The sequence below is a fragment of the Vanessa tameamea genome, chromosome 7, assembly GCF_037043105.1.
Source record: "Vanessa tameamea isolate UH-Manoa-2023 chromosome 7, ilVanTame1 primary haplotype, whole genome shotgun sequence".
Classification (NCBI taxonomy): Eukaryota; Metazoa; Arthropoda; class Insecta; order Lepidoptera; family Nymphalidae; genus Vanessa; species Vanessa tameamea.
Genome location: NC_087315.1, coordinates 1563999 through 1587166, shown reverse-complemented (window position 1 = coordinate 1587166; position 23168 = coordinate 1563999). Strand labels below are relative to the sequence as shown.

At 34.1% G+C, this 23168-nt stretch overlaps 2 protein-coding genes across 3 annotated transcripts in view; both read right to left on the bottom strand.

Moving 5' to 3' along the window:
* Window positions 1-2254: 2254 nt before the first annotated feature.
* Window positions 2255-11318, bottom strand: LOC113392168 (nuclear envelope integral membrane protein). The gene is made up of 8 exons (XM_026628450.2): window positions 11191-11318; window positions 10854-10975; window positions 10463-10661; window positions 8122-8288; window positions 7458-7673; window positions 6962-7086; window positions 4677-4838; window positions 2255-4055 (listed from the first exon to the last, which is right to left on the bottom strand). Exons 1-8 carry the CDS (start codon window positions 11261-11263, stop codon window positions 3893-3895), a joined length of 1227 nt encoding a protein of 408 aa, XP_026484235.2. The 5' UTR covers window positions 11264-11318; the 3' UTR covers window positions 2255-3892.
* A 5424-nt stretch (window positions 11319-16742) lies between these two features.
* The window catches only part of LOC113392188 (myosin heavy chain 95F), a 44747-nt gene continuing 38321 nt past the window's right edge, over window positions 16743-23168 (bottom strand). Inside the window, exons 20-25 of one of the 2 annotated variants that reach the window (XM_064215266.1) lie at window positions 22499-22591; window positions 21091-21135; window positions 19335-19455; window positions 18894-19011; window positions 18278-18628; window positions 16743-17874 (exon numbers count right to left, since the gene is read on the bottom strand). In XM_064215266.1, coding sequence (XP_064071336.1) covers window positions 18306-18628; window positions 18894-19011; window positions 19335-19455; window positions 21091-21135; window positions 22499-22591 — 700 coding nt within the window. In that variant the 3' untranslated portion in view covers window positions 16743-17874; window positions 18278-18305. The remainder of the gene's footprint in view (window positions 17875-18277; window positions 18629-18893; window positions 19012-19334; window positions 19456-21090; window positions 21136-22498; window positions 22592-23168) is intronic. The other variant, XM_064215267.1, reaches the window with a different exon arrangement.

Here is a 23168-nt window from a genome sequence, read left to right as displayed (position 1 = left end):
GCATCGACGCCGCGCCGCTACCGCGCGCGTTCCCCTCCCTCCTTGTTTGTTTGATTCATTCCATTACCGGCCGCGTACGAACGTTTACATTATATAAGACATGTTTGCGTCACGTGCGATCTCGCGGAGTGCACGTTCGTACGCGGCCGGTAATGGAATGAATCAAACAGCAGGGAAGGAGGCGAACGCGCGCGGTGGCGGCGCGGGAGCGGCGCGGTGGCGGGCTTCGCGCGACTCGTATCTACAGAGTAATTGCGCGGCGTCGGCGTGGCGACGGCGCGGTGACGGCATCGTGTGCAGGAACGCTTAACGTTATCGAGTTTTGAAGTCTAAATAACGGGCGGTTTTCGACATTTTGGTAGTACGAGTAACGCTTGACAGATTTACGCATGTAAATTGACGTTTTCGTTAATTTTTGTTTTGAACTCACTTGATTTATTTAGGTAAGAGTAAGTGAAACATCATTTTAAAAATTAACTATTAAGCGTGTGAGGCAATATTATGCTTGAAGACTAGCTACAACCGTTATGGTATATATTATATATAGCAACGAATTTTAATTCTGCGGTGAAATTTATCTTTAAATAGCCGTATTTTAAACGAACATATTTTCTTGAGAATTGCCTTAGAAAAAAGTTAATAAGTATTTGTGTTAACATGTGAAAAAGAAATGAATAATAAATATAAATTTATTTTTAAATGGCATCCTAACACGTTATTTAATTACATAGAAAATAAATGATAATTGTGTAAAATAATTTAATTTAACTATCATAATTACATTAAATTGCTTATTGCAGAGAACTAAATATTAAAACAAAAGATATCATTGTGATATGTATGTTTAAATGAGTACTTATTTTCAAAAACAATAAATATACTTACTACGTTTCTAATCTCTATTATAAATTTACGGTCCTTACAATTAATTCGGATCGTATTGTATATTAAGCGTAATAATAAATTTATGTCTACATACCTCTTGATGAATTTTATAATAATTTCAAACTCCGATAAATTCATCTTTAAGCCAATTTTCACCACTACTAAAACACTTACAAATTAATACATTCACAGTTTTTATTTCTTTTAATAAAATAAACATTGTAAAATAAGATTTTAATATAACCTTCAAAATTTTAGAGACAATACTTTGCGACAAATGTCAAATACAATAAAAATGGCCGAATATATTTTTCTCACCTTTGATTGCGCGTGTAAGTGAGATGGAAATATAAATTGTGGTGTAGTCTATTTCGAGTAGCTCGACGGTTATCATGGTTTTAAAGCAAACGTGTAATGTCAAACTCATACTACCGAATACAAATACGTCGTAAACGTTTTCGAGAAGTCGATATGTTATTAACGCATGAAGTATTGAAACTCGTACTAGGGGTACTGAATAGCTAATGATAAAGAGAAACAAAGTTAATTTTGCTTTGTAACATTAAAACAAGATTCTTTAAAGTATAAATCAAGACTGAATCAAAGATATTTAAATTTGTTAAATGCCAATTTTGCCAATGAAATTATGCTATTGACAAATGGTATGACATTAACACAGTGAGGCTATTCGATAACAGTAGAATCTCGACAAACATTGAAAATAATATTTATTATGACTACTATTTATCTTAATCACAATGATATCATATATGTGGAACTAAAAGCCATCAAAATGATTTTTCTTTTCCTCTCATTTTAAGCTTTTAATAATAATTTATAAATCATACCTAAAACTAGCTTAAGAATCGAGAAGTTTCTTAAAAAAAATATTGTAAATTTAATGTTAATACGAGATTGATAAATATATTAGGGGCCACTTATTTTGTGGCATTTAACTTATAAAATATTTCAACTACTTCAAGTTTGCTATAATGAAAGTAATAAGGTTACTAAAATGTAATAGTTTAACATGCATTTAAATAGTTTGAATACAAAGTGGTCTCTATAAGTGCCATAATTTAATAATAGGCTATATAAACAAATTGATATTTAAAAAAAAAATTACAATCCGATCACTACATCTGTGCACTCGGCGGCGATGATGTCATATCGGTGTTCTGGTACGGTGTGAAAAACAATTATCCCTAGAAATACTAAAAACTAACATTTTATTTGTATAATGTTTGAAGTAATAAATAAATTATATAAAATAACAGGACGAGAAACTGAAGGGGAAATATTGTGAGTGAATTGTAATTTAAAAATTATTGATATATCAACTAAATTTTAAATTAAAAAATATACTATCTTTAGTAATTAAAAATTTATTTGTATCTTAAAATATAAGGAACACAATAATTGTTATAATAAAATCACACAAATTCATATATTTATTAAACACGAACACATGGTGCTAACTTAAATGTTATTTTGTCAATTTATAACATCTTTGTAATACAATAATTGTAAGAAATAAATAATAACTAACAAAACCAGTTTTTGTGCATCAACCGAATATTTGGAACAAATCCTCAGTGGTTTTCTCTGTGAGGTATATTTACTTTATTAAAAGTAATGTTATGGCAATGCTATGAATGAATTGATGATTATAAAAAACATTTGTTCTAACTACCAACGCATAGTAAAAACTATTGAGCATAAAAAAATTTAAATTATGAACATCAGTCACTTAGTATCTGATAAGAGAAGGAGTTTTGGAAATTTCTAATGGAAATTACATGGGTAAATTTTGCTTGTAGGACACCTGGACATGCAGTTAGTACATTGTTTAATACCAAGCTCTAAATAAGTCCTTATTCCTCGAGATGGCTAATTGGACAGAATATATGTCAAGTCCAGTCATTAAGCACCTTTGGCCTCCACATGCTTCATTTTTAATTATTATTCATCTTGTGCCTGGTGATAGAGGAAAACATTGGTATCGGCACAGGATATAGCTATGCCACAAGTGTATACAAAACAAAAGCTGGAATAAATGGATCTTATTCCTTGGCAGGAGATAAGGTCGTTGTGCTGTTATAATAAACTAGTTGTTACGAGAAACTGAAGCCGAAAAGAAAATAAGGCTTATGTCGCCATGTATATACATGAAAAAGTTCCAAGGAGTTAATTTAGCCGTTTACATTTCATTTGTCACAAAATATACATAAACTAAGTAGAAGTTTAACGCATAAGCTTGTTTAGAATTTGATCGTGTAAATTGTATATTGTAACTGAGATATAAGTGCCAATGAAGGCAACATGCTTATTAAAAATATAATAATCTAGATATGATAAATGAGATCTAATATCCATACTAAAATTTTCAAGCGGGACGATTATAGGAACAGTAGATCCTCGAATTAGTCCGATCAAAATACATAAGATTTTTGCTGTAGGTTTATTGTAGAAGGATCTAGGCTAATAGTATTAACTTGTTATATAACAGAAAAATTTAAATTAAACGCGGGTATAACTGCCAGTAACAGTATTATAACACTAATTTTATAGGAATTAAGAAATAAATTTAGCTTATAAGAAAGTATAGTTACTCTTTCAATTTCAAGAAAGAAAAACATACTAATGTCAGAGTAGAAAATGTCAATGTAAAGTTAAGTTATTTTAAGACACAGATAATAAAATGTATCCAACAAAAAAAATATATTCAGACTTTTTAAGTAGTAATAAATTTAAAAAATTGTGACTGAAAAAATATGAATATTAAAAAATACTTGAAATGAATATGAATATATCCATCCTTCGTAGATGCTATATTTGTTTACGTTACGCAAATCACGTTTAAGAAACCCCCAAAATCCTTCAAAAACGGGGCGATGTCCGGAGAAACCGGGTCGAGCCTAGTCCAACACGACTTCGTCACTTCGACGACCAATATTTCGAGAATCGTTACGTTTTTATTAGAATCACCAATCGATTGAAAATTAATTCAATCTTCGTCTCCATACTCCGACGAGTCGTCATCGGATATCTCCATATTCCTGGTGGAGTTCGCGACCGGCTTCGAATGTTCCATCGAGAACGCATACGATTCATAGTCTATGACTTCATCGTCGTTCAGGTGTGAATTACCTTCCACGAAACTAGCAAACCTGAAAGAAATCAATTTATACAATCACTGACGTGCCCTGCGTAAACCGATAGTTGTAAAGACCTTTATTCCATCCGTACGTGTAAGGAATGTATCGATTAGTAAATATTTGTCTATGTGTAAATCTCAACCTTCGATTAGTGTCTAACAGGCTATTTGACCGGTTTTTAAAATCCATTTTATATTATTTTGTAGAGGTTAAGGAACCCAGTAAAAGTTGTTTTTTTAATTCTAGTATATTTTTTCTGAAAAACATCAAATTAAAAATTCCATATTTAAATAGCGCGCGAAAACGCTACTTTGACAATATGGCGCTGCAATAGGGTCGGTTACGTCACTAGCCTGTATTGTAATCTGTGGCACATATAATCCACATACAGTAGGCAAACGAGGTTAACAAGCAAGTGACGTAATCATAAACCCGACTAATCAGGATCGTTTTGTATCACATGACAAACGTTTAAAAAAATAGGTTTTTATTTATGGATTTTTGAATAAATAAATTATTATTTTCAACAATAACCATTTTTTAACTCATAATTTATACGGATTACAATAATTGACACTTTATTTTACGCATTGTCAAATAGCCTATTATATATCGAACGAGAGAGGCGCAGACCGCTTGGCGTCGTGCAGGCGCAGCATGACGCTCCACTGCTGGCAGTCGGGGCTGGCGCAGTAGCGGCGCAGGCCGTCCAGCGCGCGCTGCGTCTCGCGCGCGCCCTGCTCGTAGTACTCCTCGCTCGACAGCAGGCGCGGCTTGGGCGGGAAGCGGCGCCGCCTGCGGGGCGTTGTATTCTTTATGGATTCATTGCAATCAATTATTTATTCATTTTGAATAGAAATCTTGGCCCCTATAATTTAGTATATCATAATCATATCGCTGAACGAGCGCTTAAATATGATCTACCTACCTGCTTATAATCTTTATACGGCGGTTTCCTACCGGGATAGGCACGAAAATTATATTCATACAAATACTTTTTAAATTCCATGTTAATCATTATTTTGTAATTTATGAAAATTCTTTACCATAGTTCCGAACACCATAATTACTTTAATGAATTATTACTGTAAGCATATAAATAACGTGCTTACCTGGGCTTCTTTTTAAATCGTGTCGTTTGCCAACCTCCCGCTTATATATTTAAAAAAAAAAATATTTTCGCATTTAGAATTCGAAATCAAAATAATGTTTTCAGATTGATCGAATAGTTTTATTGTATCGTCTATTCAAAGATGACAAGTCGGTGGTAAAAATGGAAATATCTAAGGAAAATTTGCGTGCGATAATTTTCTCCAACTTTCAAAGGAGATTATCGCCACTTCAGTGCTTTGAGGAGATCACTTCTGTATTTAGTGTTGCAGCACCATGTCTTAGGACTATAGAACGCTGGTATTTAGAATTTCAACGTGGGCACTCTAGCCTCAGTGTCAAGTCACATGAAGGTCGTCCAAAAACCGCCATGACGCAAAAAAAAATCGAAGCCGTGCGGCAACTAATCCTCGAAGATCATCATGTGACATACCGTAAAATAAAGGCATCCGTGGACATTTCAGAAAAAAAATCCTGCACGGAGAACTTGGCGTAAGAAAATTGATCTCTCGTTGGATACCACATTTGCTTAGCGACGACCAAAAAACAGCCCGTGTTAGTTGGCGTCCAACACTCTGCAGCGACTCAATCGAGGAGAGTCAAAGCATGCTTAGGATATGGTTAGTGGTGACGAGTCTTGTACGTATGCTTACGATCCAGATTCAAAGCAGCAGTCAACTGTCTGGGTCTTCCAGGATGGGCCAAAACCGACCAAAGTCATACGCTCACGGAGCTCTTAAAAAAATGGATGCCTCGTTTGTGGTAAAGGGTGGTTACGTCGCCATTATTGTAGTTGAAGATCGCAAGACGGTTACCGCTGAACGGTTACCGGTTGTTACCATTTATTATTTTTCAAAGAAGAAAAACAATAAATGATAATAATCTATTAGATTGTCTATTGTTCTATACCTACTTATTTCAAACGACACAACTTAAATGGCAGCCCTCGTATAGTGTGCGCGTAAATATTTGTGTTTGCGATTTTGAATGTGTACGTGTGTACGTTTAAATGTGTGCAGCCCCGCTAAAAATAACAGTCTTTTTCGAACGGAATTCTTTTATGCGGCTTGCTGTGGAGTGAACTAGCGGATATCGTCACGTAAGCTTTATGCCCATTCCGGGCGACTTATCCCTCTATTTCTTTTCTCTCCGTCTCTTTCTATCATATACGGTTTTATATATTGTTATCTATGTCGCATCCGGTCAAGAGTACAGACACTCAACGGAACGAAAAGCGCGCCTACGGTTGTGAATTCGACTTCGATGTAGTTCGGTGCTAACTTCAACGCGCTTTCGACAGAGTCGTGAAGGCATCGCTCGGGTCGAGGCAGATGACTTACTGCAACGCATTAGCCGAGTGAGGTCACGGAACTGTCCTACCGTTACTGATGTGCTGAGTGTCATCATTCTAATTTGAGTACTTTGTGTGTGAACCTAATACTGTAATAAATTGTAATTAAATATTAACTAAGTGTTCTTTGTGTTATTTTCACGATTACCCGCTGTGGGGCCACACGATGAACAATAATAGTGACAATAGATCTGATGTCCCTCCGACATGTATAAACTTTTTTTATTATTATTATTTTAATTCACACGAGATATTTCAGTGAGAACTTTATTTATCGTTATTTAATTATTTTCATACATGGATGGTTTATTTCATTGTCTGTTTTTTAATACATATTATACAGCAAAAGCGATTTCGTTCCAACCAGGTGTGCCACGACAGCTCTTTGTTTTTTTGTTGTTTCAATACTCAAAGCAATCTTATATTCCAGAATAGAAATATACGTGTCATAACTCACCAGTAACCCTGTATATAGTAGAGAATCGATTTCGGGAAATACTTGGTTCCCAGCGTGATGACGGTCACAGCTGTTGATGCTTCTTGATATTGACTGCTGAATATAATCACGACTACGCCTACACCCTGCAATAAAACCAATAGTCAGTATTGAGGATCTCAAATAGTAACTATTATCAATGAATCCTAATATCATAAATTCGAACGTTAGTTTGATCCACGTTAATTCATTCTAATTAAAATTGCATGTTATTAAAAAACTATTTTTAATTACGCCGAAGAAGTAGAACTTCTCACACGCGGGCGTAAGTACACGCACGTTTATAGTGTACGCACGCGGACGGAACTAATAAATTATTTCCACATGTCTTTCTAACAATTATTTACCCGCTCAGTATGATTTTTCTACCATTCATTTCAATTCATTCTTTCTATCATCGTATATCTCTAGACGTTCATTCATTCGAATGATTTTGATTAGTTGTCAAAGGAAGTACCTGCAAAGTCCACATGACAAGATTTTTGCTTCTCTGATTCTTCGGTGGTCCGATTCTGTAGCAGACCACGAAGCTGATGAAGCCAACCATCAGAATATACCAGAAAATGTATGATTGATAAGCTGCCATGATGCTCCGTATGTTCTCCCACATTTGCTGCACGAGATACACCCCTACCGTCCAACCGCCGATTAATAAACCATAGGTAAATGTTCTCTGAAATCAAATGTGTAATACATATTCTTTACCTGGCTGTATAACCGATTTCAATGGCAAAAAGAGCTCTTGATAAATAAACCACTATGACCTTGTTTTGACACAACATTATTAGCATTATTGGTCGAGAAATAACATTATTGGTCGAAATCTAAAACAAAAGTGGAATTCATTATTTCTGGATTTGTGGAAAATTCGAAATAAAATAATTCTAATTCGACCAAATGTAGCTTCGTCTAGCTTGGAGCTGCTAGGGGCTCACTTTGCAGACCCTCACCTTTAACTTATTACACGAAATTTGTGTCGAGCAATACGTATCACACTCGTACATTAACATTGGGGACGAATAATTATCAAGACACTCATGATCCAAAATTTGTTTTTAACACTTTCAAAACTAAAAACAAAGTACTCTAGCGTACGAGAAAGTACGACAAAACATACATACCCCTGGTATGAACCTGCTTATGTAGTACACGAAAACCATGAACGATGCTGATACACCAATTACGATGCCGCAAAGGTAGAAGAATACGGGATTGCCGCTCAAAGTACGAGACGTAAATATAAGGGCGGCACCCACAACCATCATCAGAACACGCCAGAGATCCACCCCTGGAATTACCGCGGTCATTATTAGTAGTTCCTTTCATTGTAGAGGAGTACAAAATAATTATTATATTTATTCAAGCCTGGTCTTAGTAAAAACAGATTTAACGGGTATCAGATACAGTTACACATTTTTAACATCGGAATATAATATATATTTTATTTGAATCATGAAAATTACACATATTTTGAAGATAGTTACATGTACAAATCAATACTAATATTAAAAATGGGAAAGTGACTCTGTCTGTTTATCTTTCACAGCCAAACCACGGAACCGAATTTTATGTTATCTCGTATGAAACAATTATGTAACCCAAGTTTGGACATAGGCTTCAATCAGTTTACGCATCATTCATCCGATTTCGTTGATACTATGATCAGCTATTGTTGTGTCTTAAAGTTTTTTAGTAATAGTACCATCCATATACGAACCAATAGCGCACGAGTTGAATCCAAAACAAAAAAAAAATAGGAGCGCGTTTTTAGCGTACGCATACTTATATTGTCATTGGTCATTTGTCACGAGCCTCAGATATATGATTCATTAAATAAAAATGTTTCCTAATTAGGTATATAATTTATGTATAGTTTCGTTTAAAGTATAAACGAGGTCACTTCAAATAATTGCCATAGTGTCAAAAATACACCTTATTTAAAATAGCATACATTTTAAAGGAACTTTGTGTCTCTCGTTATTAAGCAATTATCATTAATGTCCAATTATAAATAAGGGGTCGGTGAACTAATTTTACTCTTTTGTTACGAACGCGATATCTTATGAAAAAGAATAAATCGTTTAATACGCTTGTGATAGTGAATATCGAGTTTATTTAGGTGAAATCTAAATACGTTATTTAAATTATCTTTAGCAAGCATTAGTTCAAAAAAATGAGAGTTGAATAGAAAAGTATATACTATCAAAATGTTGAAGTTACCGGTAAGGAAATTACTCACTCTTTTCAATCAATATAATTTATCTCTTGTAATTACGAATATACGTAATTTTTATTTTTAAATTTACCGCAAATCAGAGCAACTTCACGCCATTCAGCCATATATCATCTAAATAAATGCGAATAGTTTCATGATTCCATTGTCTCATTGACTTCGCCGCGTTTTAAGGGTTGGTTGTCTGGTGTTGAGCATAAAAAAAGAAGCCTTTGTCCTTCCTCGGATTTCAAGCTTACTTCACACCAAATTTCATCAAATTCCGTTCATTGGTTTGGCCATGAAAACGTTAGAAACGAAGTTACTATCGCATTTATAATATTAGCATAGATTTCTATTTTTTAATATGGCAACACTAGTCCAGTGGCTAAACTTCAACTATATATTACAAATTACTTTTAATATAATTTCATGATTCTTTGCATTTAGCAAATTAAAACAAGGAAATTTTCTTATTGTTTTGCTTATTTACATATAATTAAATAAATTTTAATTGTGCAATAAAAGACTCACCACCGAACAACCCTGGACCTCTTTCGATTATGACACCATTAGGCATATTGAACTAATGTCTTTTCTATACTGTGGTAATATTTTCACTGAAGATATTTTATTACTTACATGCTCATAACAATATAAAATTTTATAGTATCTAATAATCTTTTACATAATGTATAATCTAATTTATAACTATTGAAATTGAACATTTCACATGCAATTTCCACAATTTTAGTATTGTAAAACACTTAGGTGGTCTAGCTAAGAGGCTACTTGTTTATTAGTAACTACCACCCAGAATCATTGATGATGCAAGAAATATTAACCATTCCTGCCAGCCACAAAAAGCCCTGAGAAACAAGATGTTATGTCATTTGTGCATGTAGTTAAGATAACTCACTCACTATTCAATTCAGAACACAACAATACTAAATTTTACAGTTTGCCAGTAAAACATGTAATAAATGGATAGTATAGCTTATTTAAAATGATTTACTAAAAATGACTAAAGTGCCACTACACTAATCTTAATAAAGTTGTAGTAGGCTTAGTCTGGCCAAATTCAATTTGAGTAATTTAATTTAAACTAGTTTTCTAGTGGGTGGCTGTAAGTTTTATGTATAAAAAGTAGCCTACCAAGCTTGCTTCATTTCAAATGCATATCAGACAGACAGAGCTACATTCACATTTATAAACTAGTAAAAACAAATTAATAGGAAGTATTTGCTTACTTTGAATATGTAATTCAATGCTGTGTTTCTCTTTTGTATTGACGGCCATACATGTTGATGTGAAAATATCCAGCGACACACTCTTGTATAATTTCTTTTGGAATCGATAATAACTATCTTCCGTGTAATCTTTGTAAACTTGTTCTGGATTGTCACCAAAGTACTGGCTGAATTCATCATTTTTTATCTTTATATGGAACTGAAATCAAAAACAATTTAAATAAATTGTTTATCATAAATAAATATTTAATGCAATAGCTTGGGGCAAGTTATTACTACAAAAGTCATCATTATTTTATTACACTACTATTAGTCAGAAAAGTGAGGTTATTTATATTTTAAATTAGGGTGTTTATAAAATGCACAAATACTATTGCAAGTATATTGTTACCTTCACAGTTTGCCACAAGGTTAATAAATTCTTTGGTGTTCCAGTGTAACAGTATATATCAATAGTTTGCTTCAACGGCTGCACATCACGTTCAATAGTAGCAGGCCCACTGAGCCAGTGAACTGCAAATATTAAATTTTTGAAAAGCTATTCAAAACAATCGTTATAATCGCAAATTTGGTTTTTTAAAATTATTTGATTAAATAACCAAGACAATATTAACATGTTTCAATTGGTTTCGAAAATCAATCGGTGTAAAGTACAAAATTAAAATAGTTATCAATATTGGAAATATTAAATATTCAAGAGAATTCACTCGAACCGTGATTAATCTTACCGTCATAAGCTAGTGAGTTTACCCGAGTGATAACAAACAATATCAACACAATAAATCGTCCGTTAAATTCCATTATTTAGAACACGAATTATACACGGATACTCTGTAAGCTAATCAAGCACGATGCTCTTATAACACATAATTAATTAGGTAATATCAAAACAATTTTTAGGCCTTGAACGATCAAAAATATCACAAATCTTAATCTATCGTAATATCTTTTGGTTTTGACAATTAAACGACAACAATGTCAACAAATAATGCATTACCTTTGACATATTTATCTAAAACGTAATGTTAACGTTCTGTGGTGTTTAACAGATACTAAAACAACTTTTGTTAATAAAAACATTTATTTTTATTTTTATAATTCATATACCGACAATTTTTTCGTATATCTGGCATAATTTTAAGAAGTCCTGTGTTCGATATTTCTAATATATATTCCAGTAGCTAACTTCGTTAGGATTTTAGTTTTCTGAACTCCTAAGTCTGCAGAAGTGCAAATCAAAGAGTATACTTATGCAGATTCCGAAGTCCTGGATTCAAAATAATTATTAAGTTATAACTTATTAGTTTTTGTCAAATAAATTGCAGTAGTAGTACTATCTCTATTGCTGCTGCAGATCTTGTGGTTACAGACCCAAGTACACAAAACATGAAAACAGAACATTTACTAATTGGTATATTCCTAACATACATATATATAATATGTTACGATGTAAAAATTATGCGTAGTGATCGCTATCGTAATAATTCACGTTATCGATGTATGTGAAGCCAAATTTTTGGTACTTCGTTGTCGGTAAGCTCTCGCGCATCAAACGTTTTTATCACGATGAGCTTTGCTGACGCGCCCACATGTGATCCGATACCGAGCGCAATAAGTAGGTACGAGGTATGTATAATTTCGAACGAATTGTAACAATAACATTTTAGGCCTTATTAACGAAATTATATATGCGACTTCACGATAAATTATACGACGGCGATGATGCGATTTGGCCAAGCTCATTCGCAGTAGGAACAAGGCGATTTTTTTTTCGCAAGATTATTGTGGCGATAAGTACGGTTTAGGTATTATATTATTTTATTGGCTAGTAGTAATCAATGGTAACCGATCGAGAATAGTAATTTCCTGTGAGAAGGGGAGATAGGCTCATAGTAAATCACAGGGTGCCGTGGATCATATTCTATAATTTAATATATCTTACGCTAACACACAAAAATAAACGCGCGTTTGTTTTATTTGAATAAGAAATAGGTATGTTGTTTTGCTTTGAGATATATATATATATATACAAAAATAAAAATAAATTTATTGATATGAAAAGTTAACATAGTCACAAAACATCCAGTGGTCCCGCACTAGGCAAGCCTGTCTTGCGGGTACCAACTACCGGTTACAATTTCGTATGTTTAAACAACAGCTCGGACGATATACGATCCCATAAAGAATTACATAATAATATTTCGTTATATAAAATACAGCAATATATATGAAAAATAGAATAGTGTGTAATACCTAAAAAACTAAAACAATAAGTAAAATAAATATAAATAAACAATAATCAGTATAATTGATAAGAGAGCTTATATAGAATAATAATATGTAAGTGCCAATTTATTGAGAATGGAGCTTGAATGTACTACTAGTTTAGAAGCTAGTTTAAAGGTGCCAAAAAAAGATCAACCTCGTCGTATGTCATGGAATTTGACCAGTCAAATAGGTTTTGTTTTGCTTCGCGAATATTAATTTTTTTGATATTGCATACACTGGTTACTTTATTGTATATGGAGTACTCTTTAAATGTACCGAAGCGTCTCGCAAAGGGAGTGTTTATTCGTGGTATCTCAATTTTTAACACTCGTCGCTTAAGGAGATTAAGTATAAATAGTTTTTGCACGCTTAGTAGATCGATTTCCTCGAACAGCTTTTGGGTTGGATATCTAAAAGGCTTCTTAAGCATCGTTTTGATCACTAATCTCTGGGTTCTTTCCAATTAAAGTAAAGATGTCTTAGGTTCACTTCCCCAACTCGTAATACAGTAGGTGAGTAATGACTGAGTTAAAGCAAAGTAAACAGACTTTAATATATCTCTCGTTGCTGAGACGCGAAGAAGGCGCATTATATTTGCTGTTTTACGTATACGAGATGAAAGGGATTTTATCTGTGTTTTAAAGCTTAAGTTGGTGTCAATAATTACGCCGAGGTACCTGACAGTATCAGTGGGTTTTATAGATTCACAGCTGCAGGTATCCACAGAATTGCACTGGTGTAATTTTATAAAGGGTCTGAAACGCGGTGACAAAGCCGATGTTTTATAAAAACATAGAGGTTATAATTTAATGTCAGGAGATTTGACTGAACCCAACAAAATATCTGCTTCATTCCTTGCTCCGCATTCCGTAACGCTTCATCCCACGACCCACCTTCATATAAAATAGCTGTGTTGTCTGCGTAGCAAATTACTTCTGCATTTGTACAAGAGTGTATGTCATTCATATACATTATGAATAAAGTCGGGCCAAGAATGCTACCTTGCGGTATACCAAAGCTAATGGGCTGTAAATCACTTGCATGTTTCCCAATTCTAACACACTGTTTCCTATCAGTGAGATAGCTGTTGAACCATTCCAAGGGAAGACCCCTTATTCCAAATAGTTTTTCTAGTTTTCGCAGAAGAATTGGAAATGATACAGTATCAAATACCTTGGCCAAATCGAGGAAGATACCTATACTGCATTTATTACTATCAAGTTGTCTTGCAACAGTATAGGTAAGCAAATTAACAGCATCCTCTATCGATCTTCCGGTTCTGAAGCCGAACTGTCTTTCCGAAATCAAATTGTTTACATCAATGAAGTTAACGAGTCTCTTATTAACTTCTTTTTCTAAAAGCTTTGAGAAAGCGGACAGAAGTGAGATGGGCCGATAACTTTCAATGCTATGTTTGGGTCCACTTTTATATACTGGTGTAATACAAGCAATCTTCCAATCATTTGGGAAAACACCCGATGTTACACTTAAATTTAGGATTTTTGTAATAGGTGGTACTATTACTACTACTTCAGTCTCATCGACAGGCTGCAAAAATAAAGAGTTTACAATATGTTGGCTATTTATGTTAGATGCTAATACTTCTTCATTAGAGTAGAGGTTACTTAGGGTATTCTGAACCAGTTTTTGTCGCACTGTGGAGAAGTATTCACAACATAAATTAAGAGTCATGAGGACTTTGGGTACCGCTAAATGATAGTAATTCTTTTGGCTCTTTTCTCTTGCAGTTTAGATTACATAATGATTTTATAGTCTTCCATAGTTTCTTAAAATCTTTGGTGCTACTGGACAGTTCGTTTTTTTCGTACTTAGACTTTAGTTTACGCAGTAAATTGTTGCAGAGGTTTCTATACCGGGTATATGTAATGTGCAACTGTTGGTTATTTGGTGACTTCCGTGTTTTCCAGTCCACTTGCGATATTTCCTTTTTAATAGCTTCTAAATTTATTTTGATAGTAAATCTCTCCCTTTTTGTTTGTTTGTTTGCGTTTAGGATAAGACCAAGCAGTATCATGTCGTGATCGGTTATATCTTTGTAACGGATTACACCTACTGCGTTTGCAACTGAATTTACAAAAATATGGTCAAGGCATGCTTGTCCTCTTGTAGGTTTTGAAATTGCGGGGAAAAGACCATGTTCTGCTAATAGGAGAAGGTATTCTAGCTGTTGGTTATTTGGAGAAATTATGTTGATATTAATATCACCCACAAGTATAGTGGTTTTATTATTACTATAAATATTATTCAGTTTATTATCTAGGGAAAATAGGAATTTATTAATATTGCTGTACGATGGTGGGCGGTATACTCCCAATATAGTCGCAGAGTTGTTTTTTATTGATTATGCAAACAATTTGCATCATCAATAAAAGGCTCTGTGACGCAGACAGTTAAGTTATTTTTTATATACGCTACGACACCACTGTTTTGATTAATAATTTTTTGAGTGTTATAACTGGTATAGTGTTCTGTTTTAGGAATAATTGTAGAATCGTCAAGCCAACATTCTGTTAAAATTATACAATCTATAGAAATACCCACTCTAGTAAGTACCGCCATAAAATAATCGAAGTTCTTATTCAAACTTCGAATATTCAGCGACAAAACTTTAAGGTTGTAAGACTGTAATTGCGTTACAACAATCTTCAGGCGCCTGTATTGTATGGCAGTTTATACAGACCGAGAATAATATATATATATATATTTTATCATAGCAATCAATGGGTGACAATGGACTGCTGATGAATAAGCTAAAACAACAACAAAAGCACAAATCTCTCGTAATCGATTGAGGAAAACTTGTATCTGACTTCACATAGGAGAACAAATGAGTAACGCTCTAAAGATGGGCAGAAATTAAGAGAATCAACAAGTTGATGTGGACAATCAACATAACGAAAACTTATTACCCATTTAGGATAATGAAAATGATAAATCGAGAATCCAATCCATGAGGATCCTGGAGATGTCTTCCTGCGAAGAAATCATTCATCATGATCAAGTAATTATTTTATTTCTGTAGAGGAGATTGTTTGAAGGTGAAGTTAATAAATATGAAACGGTTGCCAAAGGAGAGGTTTTATTATAGTTTAGTTTGAAGAAAACAAATTTATAGAAGAAAATAGAAATGATACTGAAGCCTATTTATTTTAAAGATCTGTCTAAATTGGTAACGTCTAAGACAATCCTAGTTTTAAGTTTTTTTTCCGTAGATCTATTGCGCTCTAATTCACTGTCACACATGAATTGATTCAAAGTGACCCATTCCCGGGTCAAAATAGATAATAAAGAGAGGAAAAGATCGCCTTTTCGTTACGTGACGATTTCGGCCAGTTCACTCTATTGAGAGCCACGTTAAAGAACATCGTCCCAAAAATTGTAGGTAATACGATAATTTGGGTTCAAAAACTTGCCGCCTAGGAAAATTATCAATACTCAATCATTGTTGCTAAGCAATTGCGACTCAGTTATTTAAAAAAATCATTAAATACAATATTTTTTTTAAATAAAACTTAAAATTAGGTTGTATTTTGATCAATTACTATCAGTTGATAAGTATAATATACTTAGTTTGTGATAAATTAAAATATTATAATTATAGATAGCATTAGCATTATAGAGAGCCGAGATGGCCCAGTGGTTAGAACGCGTGCATCTTAACCGATGATTTCGGGTTCAAACCCAGGCAGGCACCACTGAATTTTCATGTGCTTAATTTGTGTTTATAATTCATCTCGTGCTCGGCGGTGAAGGAAAACATCGTGAGGAAACCTGCATGTGTCTAATTTCAACGAAATTCTGCCACATGTGTATTCCACCAACCCGCATTGGAGCAGCGTGGTGGAATATGCTCCATACCTTCTCCTCAACGGGAGAGGAGGCCTTAGCCCAGCAGTGGGAAATTTACAGGCTGTTTATGTATGTTATATGTTTTATACCTTTGGCTCTAAAAACGAAATATGTGGCATCAGGCAATTAATAAAAGACAAAATTATAATTATCTTAAATTTATTTGGTAAAGCATAACACAAGTCATGTAATATAGGCATGAAAAAGGCACTCATAATAACTCTGTACTTAATAAATTGTACTATAAAATATATTACATTATTTAAAAAAAAACTCTACTTTAAATATTGATTATAGGAATGTTATAAATACTGTTGGATTTATACTTTCAGTTGATTTCGTTTTAATATAATACCAAAACTGCCAGTCACCAGTCTTTTGGTTAGCATTTGGAATGCTTCAATAAATACTTTTTTTACTACAATTCATCTATTAAAAAAAAATCACAGTTACAAATTTCATGATTAATTCATGCACTGTTAATTATAAATAGAAATTTCCGAATAAAATATTGAATATATCTTTTTTTGTATACTTAGGCACTTGTACTTCATAATGAGTAACGTTACTGAATATTTTCTAAAATGTTTGCTAAATTATTAAGCGAGCAAGTGGTAGGGAAAATGATTGTGATATTTTTTGATATGGCAACATTTACAGAAATATTTTTATATCTAAATAATTTTGGCAACAAGCAACACTGCCTGATGTTAAACATGTATACTTATAAATGTTTTTCTTTGAATTCATTGGTCATTTAGTAATTAGGTAAGTTTTAATTTGTCACCTTCCCTACCAAAGCCATTAAATCTAAATTGTGTATATTAAATCACAAAATATCATTCTACGGTGGAATATGTTTATATATTGCACTATCATACAATTATAGTTCACTTCATTAGAATTGATAAAATCTAATTTAATAACTTTAAAATACTCTTAAATATCTGATAAATAATTAAGATTAAAACTGATCTTTTATTATTTCAGTGGAACGGTATTGACAGGAAAAAATGATTCCATGAAGTTAGTTGGTCTTTAAAGACTATGGAAGGAAACTGGAAGTAAGTTACTGTATAACTTTTAAATTACAAACAATTTAAAAAATATATTCTATTCTTTTTAATTCTAATGAAATGGACCAATCATAGCATGTGAAGGCACATCTTTGAAAGCACTAAGTTACTTTATATTGTATCTTACTACTCATCTTTGAACTAAATTTCTATATTTTTTTTGTAAACGGTTCGTGCTAAAATGATTCATCTTGTTATCTGCAAACAAAAATTATAATTAGTAGTCATACGCTTGTAAAAAAATAAATAATTTTTTTTTTATCACTTATTGGTCAGTTTTGAATGTTACTTTTGCTGCGAATCAAAATGCGTGAGGCCTTCCGCCCATTCCGGTGTTTTTACTACTAAATAAGTTAATTAGTATTCATAATGTCACAGAATGAGTTCAATGGAGTTATTAATTTTAATTAAAATTGGTTTACGATAGAATTCCATGCTATTATACCTGATAAAATTATAGTTTCACGAAAATTGTCAGTATATCATTTTTAACCGACTTTAAATAAGAAGGTGGTTCTTAATTTATAATATATTTTTTAATCTATATGTTTGCCTTTAAGAATCTTATGATGATTTTCGACGACAAAAAATGCAAACCAACCGCGATTGCTGCTGCATCGTGTGCCTCGCTAGGGCTGCGCGGGCCGGCCGTGGCGCTGCCACTCGCGCTCGAACTCGTGCTCCAGGATCTCGGCGCCGCGCTTGCGCGTGAGGCCCGTCTCCTCCAGACTCAGCTCGCACATCTGCATGTCGTCCACGCCGGCCTGCAGCAGCACGGGCGTCTTGTCGGGGTGCAGCTCCATCTGGCGCGCCACGTACTGGCCGTCGAAGTGCGCGTACCACCAGCCGCGCCGCTCCTCGCAGTCGGCGCCGGGCCGCACGAACGGGATGCGGAAGTAGCGGTGCCGCGCGCCCAGGATCTCGCCCTTCGCCGGCAGCCGCGGGGCCTTCGCTGCGGACGCGACCGACGGCCGGGGTCAGTGGGGGAATTCGAGCGTCATGCGCGGACTCGTGCATGCTCGCATCGTTGGTGTGTCTCGTAAGGTGTTGTGTGTCAGCCGGGATGGTCTACACTTATTTACTTCTAGAGGTACTTATGTGCATAACATTACGTCGTAAGCGTTACACGTATCGCATTCCACAAATCAGAGCTGTGTGGATTGAACCATGTAGGTACACCCGTAACCCGTCAGAGCGTAAGTTCGGAGCGGACTCACCGGCGTCGAGCACGGACTGCGGCGCGCGCTCCTGCTCGGCGAGCGTGCTCTTGCGGGCGTTGCGCGCCTTCCACGCGTGGTACACCTTCAGCCGCCGGTGGAACTCGTGCCGGCACGCCTGCGCACACGGGACTAGTGCAGTGCTAGTGTCTAGGCGCTAATGTGACCGCTCACGCCGTCGCAAATTAGGTTTTTACTAGATTTGTATGAGTGATATAAGAATCCAAAAAAATCTATATTCAAAATAATAAGAAACACATAAACTAAGTCGCATGTGTACTATGCAAATATTACTATATAATACTATTATAAGTAATTATTGTATTCTGGTCGCAAACTCGATCCTGAACTTTTGAAATATGCACAAGAGGACGTTCGATAGACGTGAAATCGCAAGGCTAGAATGCTTATGTTTGTTAAAAAAGATAAAAACCATGATACCTCTAACAGCTCAATATCGCAAGATGTATTGATAGTGTCCCGCAGCTCCGAGTACTTCCACTTGGAGAGGTCGTACTTCTGCTTGCCTTGCAGCGCCTGCTGCATGCGCACGCGCTCCGATCTGTCGCGTCACGTACACATAACATCTAGCCATTGACGTCGATTCTTATCCACCAGCACGTAGCGAGTCCAGCCAAAAGCATTAGTATTCTATCTATATCTACAGGCTTAGAGTTGATAGACGATCAAATACGATTTAGCTACAATCGCTCAACCCGTAGGGAAACAAATTTCGAACTAGTTCAATATAATTTTACTTATTTTGCGAATTTAAGTAATTATATCATGTTATTTGAAAAAATCGACTCATACGCCACAATCGTAGAACCGATTCCAATAGCAGAAGTAATCATAAGTAAACAAATTTGACCTTGAATTGACGGAACACGATTGGTCGAATAAATTAATGTGAGTTACCACTGTGGAATCGTGAAAGCTGATATTGAATTTCGGTGAAGTATTTATCGCAAAATTACAATAACGGTCGATTTAATATAAAAGAGTTAATAGCAAAACACAGGCAATATGTGATTGTCAACGAACGTTAGAATAGATATGACCACGAAATTAATATTCACACCTAGACAATGTATTAAATTTACAATTTTTATGTCCATACTGGTACGTGTCTGCTACGTGCGATCAGATATGAACCGACATTTACATTAAGGTTATCATACATTAAAACAGTTTGCGTCAAATAAACTAAAAGTTAGAACTAAACTATGCAAAAGTATTAACTAAATACTGTACTGACTTCTCTTCTATTGTACTAATATTAAGATGTTTATTCGTATTAAAATAAACTGGATTACGATTAATTTTAAATGTTATAATTAATAACTATCTAAAGGAGTTCACACACATGCTAAATTAATTACAATATCCAATTTCATACCAGTCATAGTAACGTAATGTCATTCACCATAATTATATCGACTATGATGAAATTACTGCAAGTTAATCAATATGATATTATAATCTGTTTGGTAGAGACTATCTTCTCCACGTCTAATTCATCCAAATCTAGATCTTCCAATCACAGACGTATTAAGTATTAAATTAAAACTTTACAATTTCAAAATCCATAGAGAATATAGAGCCAAGCTCATTATTTATAAAATCCTAACGAACACCCAAGAAATACCAAATAGAACGAAACCCTTCCCACGACTAAAAATTGAAACTATTTAACAATGTTCATTTTGTTTTTTAATAAAATGACATTACGTTATTTACAAATAAAACAACGTGCAAATAGAAATAGGAAGCAATAGCCGTAGTGTTAGAAGTTAGTTTTGTTAATGTTCCCTCTTTCAATATATATCTTTAGTATAAAAATATATATTTAAATTATACTGTTCTCACATTATTATCCGAATGCAACTTAAAACAAGTAAGGCAAATAATATCACACGTGCGTCTAAAAACACCAATCAACGCAGAGATCTCATACTTACTTTTAAATGAGACTCATGTAGTTACCACAGATAATAAATTAAAAATAAACGAATGAATTAATGACGTTTTCTACTTTTGTACGTGCAAAAATGATATATCAGAATTATATTTTATTTATTTAACTAACACTGGTTCCGTCGCATTTACTGACGAATATATTAAAAGAGGAAACGAGGCAGCGTGCGGAAGGTAAAACTTTTTTTTTTTAATTTAACAGTTATCATTCACTTGGTACCTGTTCAATCTATTCTCTCCGTTCACTGAGTCCATTGTTGGGAAACTGTGCAAACATACAACATTACTGTACCGTGTACAAGCTATGTACAAGAAGACAGGCGAAACTTTGTGGACTTATATTTAACATTTCTTTACGTAATATATAATTTTATTATATATTGTCATGTCGTATAAGATTATCGTATGATGATAATATTGTTTTAGTATATTGCCTTTCGAAAAGTTTTAGCAAGACATTCTCACAGGATAAAATAATTCGACATGACATTTAACGCACACATACACATCAATCCATAAATAAATCTTATTGATATATTTTACTTTTAATTTTTAATCATACAATAAAATCATATCGAATTAAATCTATATGAGAGCGTTATTTTGCGTAATTGCCTCTCGTATATTATATCTTAAAATTATTATATTACATATAAATATTTTAATGGATATTTTTGTGTGAAAATAATGTCGGTACCTTTAGGACCATTATTATCTTACCGACAGCAAAACAAAAGCCAATATAATAGAACTTATAATTAATATAACGTATGTACTTTGAAGATTATATTGTAATTAACATTTTCTGTAATTAAAATGATGGCAAAGAGTTCTTGTCGGTTCTTCTCGGTATCAACTTTCCGAAACGGTGGTAGTTCTACATTTAATTCAACACTAACATGACGATTTATGTGCTTTTTTAGCTTTACTTGAATAAATATTTCGAATTTAAATTTTGAGAGATTATTTTTTGGAACAAATCTGCTCTACGTGCAGTTAAAGACTGGGCAAGAAAATCGCGTCGCCTGTAATTACCTCTCGCTCGCACACTCTGTGGTGTGAGTATAGATGGCGACACTGTGCGAGCGAGAGGTATTTAGAGGGGACGATACTTATAAGCCCATTTTTTATCTGCATAGGTAAAACGATGTCGATTTTTTCCAAATTGTGTTTGCAAACGACTGTACGTATAAAGAGATCTTTTTTATTTGAATTTCGTTCATAGTAATAGCACAGCGTAAAGAAAACCAACAGTGGGCCAAAGGAGGCGTCAGACAGAAATTAACTATTTTGTAAGTTTGTTTATGATAAAAATATTCATTATTTACATTATATTTCTGGTAATGGTACCTCATATAGAAATACTACGAATGAACGAATATGGAACTGACTAAATATAAAAAGCAACAAATAAATGTAGAACCCTGCGGCAATGACGAAAAGAGACATTTCGCAAGACTACAAAGGCGATGGCCGACTAGTAGTTTTTCTGTACGCTGTGTTGTATGGTACCGGACAATTTTTCCTTTTTCTTTTTTTTATATAATTGCGGGAATTTTGTCCGTCCCATTACCAGAGAAATATATAGTAATTCGTTCCGTCGTACACTATTATTATTGTTCAGTTACCTCCGAAGTTGCGGTGGTGATCCTTCTACGTGTCCGTTGGTCTCCTTCGCCAGTCGTACCGCCATCTCGTGGTCCCTACGCTCCTGTTCCAATCTATAAACAGTCAGGAGCCAAGTGAGCATTGAAATTTAAATACGAGTATGCTTTAAGAGGACAGTCCTTGCGGAACGCCTAAATAGCGCTTACTATTTTCAAAATATCTTAAAACTGGAGCATTGATTATGGATGAAAAAAAACATTCAGTATCTTAATAGATAGATCTCAAGTTTCACCGCATGATATTTATAAAATTTGTATCAATAACTCAGTAAATTCATCGTCAACATCACTCCAAACACTGAAATCGACCTTTTCTATTAGCATTTTTTAAGCTATTTAGCTGCTAGTTTATACACGTATTTTTGGTTAAATGTGGACACAAAAGTCTAAATAATAAGTTCACCGTGGTAAATTTCTATTATATCACACAATATTATAGTAATTTTTATTTAAATATTGCTTACTTTTTCGCATTCGTCGTCCATACTTTTTAGTATGGAGAAAATAATTTGACGGTTTTGACTTATTATTCGACATCGCTGTCAATAAATTTTCAGTCCCTCCCCAGATCTCAAGGTGGGAGCACGTCAGTTTTTATTTCGAGCCGAGTCTTATAATTTCGCGAATCGTC